Source organism: Trichoplax adhaerens, genomic scaffold (assembly GCF_000150275.1).
Source record: "Trichoplax adhaerens TRIADscaffold_2 genomic scaffold, whole genome shotgun sequence".
NCBI lineage: Eukaryota > Metazoa > Placozoa > Uniplacotomia > Trichoplacea > Trichoplacidae > Trichoplax > Trichoplax adhaerens.
In genome coordinates, this window is record NW_002060944.1 from 6,290,925 (window position 1) to 6,298,513 (window position 7,589).

The window sequence follows — 7,589 nt, forward strand, 5'->3', positions numbered from 1 at the left end:
TATTTTGTTGTTGATTCGATTATTCATTATCTTGTAACATGCGAATTGATTTATCGGTTCATAAATTATGGATACGAGAATATCACTTTCACTGTACGATACTCAATTGTATACAAATTATTAATTTTGTTTAATTCTAATTTACAAGTTCAACTTTAAATTGGTTGTAATTAAAGAAAATAGGCAATGACAAGTTATGACTATTTAAATATATTCTGACAGCATAGCTACTGTCGCAAGATGCTCTCAGTAGACATGCATGTACTTGGGCCGTATATGAAAAAGTAATGCTTTTACACTGTCATCTTTCATAGTATATATTAATCCAGAAAGGCTAATCTGCTGTACTCGTGTGATTATTGCCTAAAGACTTTCTATCTACACACTGATGTCTAAATGCCTCCTAAGTACGCGTATGTTGATCGTAGACTGAATTTTATCCCATACTCGATGACAATTGAAAATGAGTTTTAATCTATGCATTTAAATACCTGTTCATAATCTTGATGCAAAGCATTTGTTAATGCAAAAATGGAGAAGATTAGGGCCAGTATTATCTTCATAAAGCTCTTCATCTGTCTTGTTGGCTATTTGCTTATTTAATTTGGAAGGAATGTGTAACAATTAAGTAATTTAATGTGGTCCATAATGAAAATAGAAGTTAGTATTGATTATAGTCATTATCCATTCTGTATACTACGCCAGCTGGGCTTAATCTCCCGGTCAATTATCATGAATAACTAGTTTACTTGGTGAACGTTCCCAATTCCGATACACTAACGTAAAAATCTTAGCTATCAAAAGATGTTGAAGCTAACCGATATTATGGAATTTTAAGGCATTAATTAATGTACTGTATAGCTTATTTAATATCCTCTATAAATCGATCGAGTGGTTGATCGTATATCAGTCTACAGTATTGTCAAGTAATCCAATAAATAACGATTCACTTGATTTGTATACAACTTTATTTATGATTCCACGAATGATGGGGGGAAAAAATAGAATAATTCGTTTGATTTATAATTTACTTTCATTTACCTGCGAGTTCTCTGGTCGATAAGTGGTTCTATCGTTTGTTAGCACATTGAAAATGGTTATCCTAATTGCCTGTGTCAACGTCTCCTATCAACCTAATCAGGAAGTTTTTTTTTTGGCTATGCCTCTATAGCAGCAGTGAGCCTTTCGCTGGAACTTCCCAAACGGAATCGTTCGTGATCTATGGTGGTGCTATGGCAACGCCGTTCCCTACTGCTGTACAGTGTACAGTCTCATGTTTCATTCTACCGTACAATATTACCGTGTACAGGACTGTACAGTATGGATCAAATGGATAAGAGATGACGATTTTGCTAGTCATTTTAACTGTAGTGTACGTCTGTCACCATACATTGTACTGTTCACGAGTGCATATAGGCATAAGCTGCTTGGATACACTGCGATGTATGGTTGCAGTCTGCCGGTATAGTAAACTAAGCAATAAAAAAAGTTAGCCTACAGTCTCTCTCTTTTATTGACTGTAATTTTTATAAGTTCCTATGATGTACTATAATAATGTACAATACTTGGACATAGGACTACTAGTAGTCGTTGGTGCATCTTACTATATCCAATCAACTTGAATGATGTACTTGGACGTCGGTTCTTCTTTTCCAGGATCTCTGTAGACATTGTCATGAACTGCTAGCCTCGGACAGACAGACTTTTCTGATTCAATGAAGCTGTCATGATCGAAATTGGCTTCCTCTTAGTATAGATCTTCGGTGTCTGCTTTGTAAATCGCTGGTACAAATTTCAATAGCGTCTATGATGTTATAGAAGTGTTTTCAAGCGTAACTTTGTAGCAAACAATAAGATTGAATGTAATATTACTCAATTTAGAAGAAATCAATCCATTGAAAATCGACCATCTACAGTACTGCTATAAAGACTGCAATCGCACATCTTCCTACAGTACTGTACTGTACTGTACAGTACAGTGTACACTGCTACAGTACTGAGTACAGCTGGCGTCAATCATTTCTACTGTACTGTACTGTACAGTACTCTGTACTCCAACCACAGAGGTACTGTACAGTATACTGTAGTACTGTACTGTACAGTGTACACTACTACAGTACTGAGTACAGCTGGCGTCAATCAGTTCTACTGTACTGTACAGTACTCTGTACTGTACTCCAACGGGTAAGAAACCAGTATGACTCGAATTCATTGACAGTACAGTACAGTACAGGTCTGTTGAAAACTGATGTCATGGTTCCCAGTAGAGACCCTTTAATAGAGATCTCTGCAGGTTCTCTAGTTCCCAAGCTTCGGATATAGCAGATACTGTACAGCTAAATCTTGGCACTGTAGTCGGACGGACTCCCAAATGACACTGTGATGAGTTACTGTACTGTATACCGTAATAACGTTGGCAACTGATACAGTACAGTACAGTACTGTACAGTATGTCAGTTATCAGCCTTATACAGTACTATAACTTTTAGTTGCATCCTTTGTCTGTCCGTCCGGTCACAGTGCAAAGATTGATCTGTACAGTACACTAGTGTACACTGTACTGTAGAGTACTGTACTGTACAGTACAGTACAGCAGTCTAAAAGCTGTTAAAATCTGAAAATACTGTACAGTACAGTACAGTACAGTACTGTATGCTCAACTTAAACTGAGTACTGTACTGTACCGTCCGTGTACTGTACTGCACTTGCGCCTATTGTGAACATGCTTGAATGATAACAATAGGCGCATTGATCAGTCTGATACAAAGTACAGTAATCGTTCGCGCGTTCGCTACAGTACAGTACAGTACTGTACTGTACACACATGAAATGAGGACGTGGCAGTCTGTAGGTCAGAACGTCAATCCACCTTCTCAAACAGTATTCGATGTACTATGCTTGTCTAGAGTAGCATCAAGTCCTCAACGGATTAGCTAGCCAAGCTGCAAATTGACATTTCAAACCTATTGAATCCAGTACTGACAGCAATACCCTATACTGTACACTTCCAAGGAGAGGAATGTACTGTACACAATCCAACACTCAGTAGTCCAGTGAATTGAAAGCAGTTTTTTCCCCCCCCCCCTAAAATGAAAATTTCACTGGAAAAAAAAAGAGCTTAAACTCCTTCAATGACTTTCCTTATTCTGCTATTGAAGCTGTAAAATCGACTAGTAGATCATTGAAAGCTCAATTTTATCGCCATTACTAGATATACACAGTGTAGAGAAACGAGGATATATCGTATCAAGTCCACAATAGCCTACAGTGACTGTCTACAAGAGCATCAATCAATCAATGTAGTGATGGCAAATGCAAAACCAGCTACCCTTGTGTCTATGGTGGAAAATAAAATTCCTCGTACTGATGACAACGAAAATAAAAATGTCCAGTTGGTAAGTTAAAACTACAATTGGATAGATAGGTAGGCACTGCTGTACATCAAAACTGACCGTTATTGACTACAAGTATAGCTATCGTGATAGGAATAACAAGAATAACTTGAACTATTCTTCATTTCTATATTGTTGAAATGACCCCCCCCTTTTCCCCCAAAATTGCAAAAATACATCTCCAATATGGAAATCAATAGGAAGAATACCTTACGGTATGCCATGACAAATTTCCTACTTGTGTGGAACTTCGTTTCTTCAAACTTGGATCAGCCAATGCTTGGCTATTTTGTGTAGTTTTCATAGCCGCAACCAACTCAACTTTACCTTCGCAACGCATCAAGCGAATAGTGAGCAGTGCAATTGATGTTCAAACTGAATTACATCTACATTACTGACAGGATGTAGACTATTTTTCCAAGGTATCAATGCATACCAATGATTGTAATGTAGTTGCAAAGAATGATATACCTGAAATAATAACCCAACTTTTACCATACTATTGAGAATGAATGCATTCTACTAGTGCACGATAGTTGAATTCTACTGTACACGGAGACAATCTGACAAGAAATGACCCAAAATGGTTTCATTAATTAATTAATTAATGACTCGTATTCCGCCAACTTTCTCACCTTAATAATGTGCAAATGAATCAGTTGCGTTTGCATGAAAATCCATTGCTCATTCGTGAACAAATGAAGAAAGACCAAGTTGCAATGGAAAGAAATGCACTACTTGAAAGACACGTAGAAAATACTTCTTAACCCTAAATAAGACATGTCTTGCCCCTCCTGTTGAGAAGAACGTAGTTGGCAAGAGTTAAATAGATGTATTCTCTGTTGATTGATTCAACAATAGCACTGTATATTGTAGAATTGCGCAATTTCCAATCAAAGTGTTATGGCCTACTCATTGCGACTTCAAGAATGAATACCCCTCAAATAACAACCTACATATTTCTGAGATATTGAACACACTATTTGTCTGTCCATTGATTAAATCCAACTATTTTTTAGTCTTACCAGCAGTTTGATCGATCATAATTATAATGAATAGAAGCTACATTACATCTCGATACATTGTAATACGCGTACGTCTATCAATAGATATCTTCTCATAGGTCTACCAAATCCCAGTCCTGTGTAGAATGATATCTTTCTGTCGAACTACCTTTACAGTCAGTAACACCATCGTTTAAATTTTTACATTTGCAACTACATACTAATATAGCACAAGATCATTACAGTAGCCGTTAGCCTACACTTTAAAGAATTATATAATCAACAATGGAACTGCAGTTCGCACTATCCTTTCGAAATAAATTCCTACCTCAAATTTGGCTAACTTCAAATACACTGTAAATCCATTCAAATTAGATTCTGATGTTCTGTTAGCTGTTAGTCTACCAATTCTGTGACATCGGCAATTTTTCATCCAATTAACTCATGAATCAATAATCATGCATGACTCTTTTAGCACACCGAAAACACGGTATAAACTATTGTTACGCATATTATATTACTTGATTAACCCAGCCTGTAGAGATCATCTCTACCATCATAGAATGCTCACATTAATGTTTGCTCTACAGTACCAATAATCATATTAATTTACTTAAAGTCATTAATTATAGTATACGTTAATATAGATTCAATTAACTAACAAAAATTTTATTTCTTATAGGATTTAAATCATGTTTTTCAAAAATACCTCCACATTCTCTGCAGTCATCAAGAGAGCAGGTAAATAAAATGGATCTTAATTAACCCACATGATACAGTATTAAATTAATAGAATCTACCCAACGCAAAATGTCATTGTCAAAAAAAATCAATAAAATCCTGTTGTTTAACCTATGGCGAAGGACGATAATCCTTATGTAATCTGTAGTGTATAAGATGCTAGCTAGATTACATTATTAATTGGGAAATAACGCCTTTAGATCATAACTTTAAAATTTCTTCCGATAGAAAAACTTTAACTTTGTATTGACTCAGAGAAGTCCACTTTGCTTACAGCCAGTGCTGTAATGTATTCAATCTGCAATTTTAATATGTATTAGCGTTAAACATTTGCCTAGCCTACCTATAACACAGTACAGATCTACATTTATTTTCTAGTCGCAATTAAAAAGATTTTCATCACCATTGATTTATGAGCCACATTACTAAATTAATAAGTTAAGTTAAGTTAGAGTCAGGTATTACTACTGCAATAGTTTATCTTATTTGATCAGCTTACAGTAGTGTTCTTTAGAGTAATGATCTTCACTATGGCGAATTAGTGCTAACACTTCGTATCAGCATGCAATTACCTTAGTTCATCGAAGCTAATCATGCCAAGGTGTCAACCTATATTGTTATTTTGATAGTTCCGCTGCTGTAAATGAAATGGAAGTTACGTCCAACGATTTGTCAACACCTTTATCACGAAAGTAAGTCCATTGAATTGATGTTATTTATTGCGAAAAGTAGCACCAGCTAATAGTTTTCAAATATAGAAATTAATGCAGCCGTAGCTAAATATTAATAATGCTTTCAAGTTGATTCCAAGAATATTATAATTAACGGTCTCTATATTCAAAATCGAAGGGGCTTCGCTGTTTCGGATATTTTACAACGTATGGTATCGATTGTCAGCCACCCAGATAGGTACTAATATTACTATTTATTCATAAATTTCATGTACTGTACATTGTCAGAACTTTATCTTCAATTTTTGTTAAAGAACGTATTGCTTATAGCTGTACTAGAATTTCCTTACCTTCAATTGTACAAATTAAAAGATTATAAAATAGATAGCATTAGTTAACGTTGTTTTTAACCACTACCATGATCAAGTCTAACAAATTAGTCTATGAATGTTTTACACTCTTTACAGCCCCTTACCTCACGGACTAGAATTTAATGATATCGGACATCTAGCCGTCTTATCGAGAGGCCTGGCTTGCTATCTAGCCTCGGTATTAGACAAAAATCAATTAACTAAATTAGCCAACCGAACTACAATAGATACAAACATGTGGCTTTCAAAGATTTTTAGGTATAAATTCCTAATTTTAAAGGCCAAACTTTATTTTTTCATGATAGTAAAATTGAAAGGCTACATTTTACTTGAAATTCATGCATATAGGTATGAGAAAGGGGCATTATATTTCCATGAAGAAGCTGGTGATGGTCTTATTAAAGGTTATTTTTGTTAAGTTTTTCCAATATAGTAACTTTTTACATAGTTTTCTGATGCAAATGTGATACATTTGGTTTTATTCCTATGGCAAAATTAAATAATACTTATATGCATTACCATCATAAGCTGAATTAGGCCGTATTAACACATTTTTTTATTAGTCGGTCGACTGACGTTACTAACAAAATGCCCCAAATTTCAAAGCGAAGGATTTCATGCGTTATATGCAAGGTAAGTTAATTATTTTTAATTATTTAACAATTCAAGACAATAGCTCCTATACTTTACTACGGCGCTAGAGGAAACTTTTTACTAGTGAAAAAAAGCATAAAAATGTTGCATTACTGTACATGCGTATATAGATACTATTTCTTACGTTAAATAAAAGTACACTAACCCTATCTCAACACTCCATCATAAGAAACGAGATAGTACCTTGTATAGTTTTTGTACTGACTTTAACGTATTTCTTCGTACTATTGTATCTAATTACAGCATATTCAATATTAAATTCTGTTACACATCGTTCACAGACATTGAAATAATCGTTTAAAATTTGCTCAGGGATTTACGAATATGAAATATATAACTTAATAATGATAATCATTTTTTAAATATTATGTAGACCTCCAGTAATTTACATCAGCTCAGCGGCACCTGCTAGCCTAGGCAAATATCTATGTAGTCAGGTTGTATCCGTATACAATTTAAATACCTGTAATCCTTAAGTTAGCACACTTCATACTAACTTTATAAAATTACATAATCCGTAGCTTGGTTTGCCCTATTCCTGTCTTAGTATCGTTCCCTGTGTTGCATCGTCTAGTACTTTTGACGAAACAATGGTATTTCAATTAATACTTGCATACACGCAATTTATGTGAATCTTAAAAAATTATTTTACATACTTGAACTTAAACTACATTAACATAGGATCTAGCTTCATTAGAGAGATCGCTTAATGAAGATGTTGCCTGCGGTAAAACTCCGCTACTATTAATCGCTTAT

The 7,589-nt window shown here is 34.7% G+C and overlaps 2 protein-coding genes across 2 annotated transcripts in view; one reads left to right on the top strand and one right to left on the bottom strand.

Moving 5' to 3' along the window:
- Positions 1 to 517, bottom strand: part of TRIADDRAFT_53619 (uncharacterized protein) — a gene marked incomplete at both ends in the record, with an annotated part of 1,217 nt that extends 700 nt beyond the window's left edge. Inside the window, one exon of the mRNA XM_002110023.1 lies at positions 492 to 517. Coding sequence (XP_002110059.1) covers positions 492 to 517 — 26 coding nt within the window. The remainder of the gene's footprint in view (positions 1 to 491) is intronic.
- A 2,788-nt stretch (positions 518 to 3,305) lies between these two features.
- The window catches only part of TRIADDRAFT_53620 (uncharacterized protein), a gene marked incomplete at both ends in the record, with an annotated part of 7,501 nt that continues 3,217 nt past the window's right edge, over positions 3,306 to 7,589 (top strand). Inside the window, 10 exons of the mRNA XM_002109476.1 lie at positions 3,306 to 3,395; positions 5,079 to 5,137; positions 5,767 to 5,829; positions 5,987 to 6,046; positions 6,276 to 6,437; positions 6,528 to 6,583; positions 6,743 to 6,812; positions 7,207 to 7,270; positions 7,355 to 7,426; positions 7,515 to 7,560. Coding sequence (XP_002109512.1) covers positions 3,306 to 3,395; positions 5,079 to 5,137; positions 5,767 to 5,829; positions 5,987 to 6,046; positions 6,276 to 6,437; positions 6,528 to 6,583; positions 6,743 to 6,812; positions 7,207 to 7,270; positions 7,355 to 7,426; positions 7,515 to 7,560 — 742 coding nt within the window. The remainder of the gene's footprint in view (positions 3,396 to 5,078; positions 5,138 to 5,766; positions 5,830 to 5,986; positions 6,047 to 6,275; positions 6,438 to 6,527; positions 6,584 to 6,742; positions 6,813 to 7,206; positions 7,271 to 7,354; positions 7,427 to 7,514; positions 7,561 to 7,589) is intronic.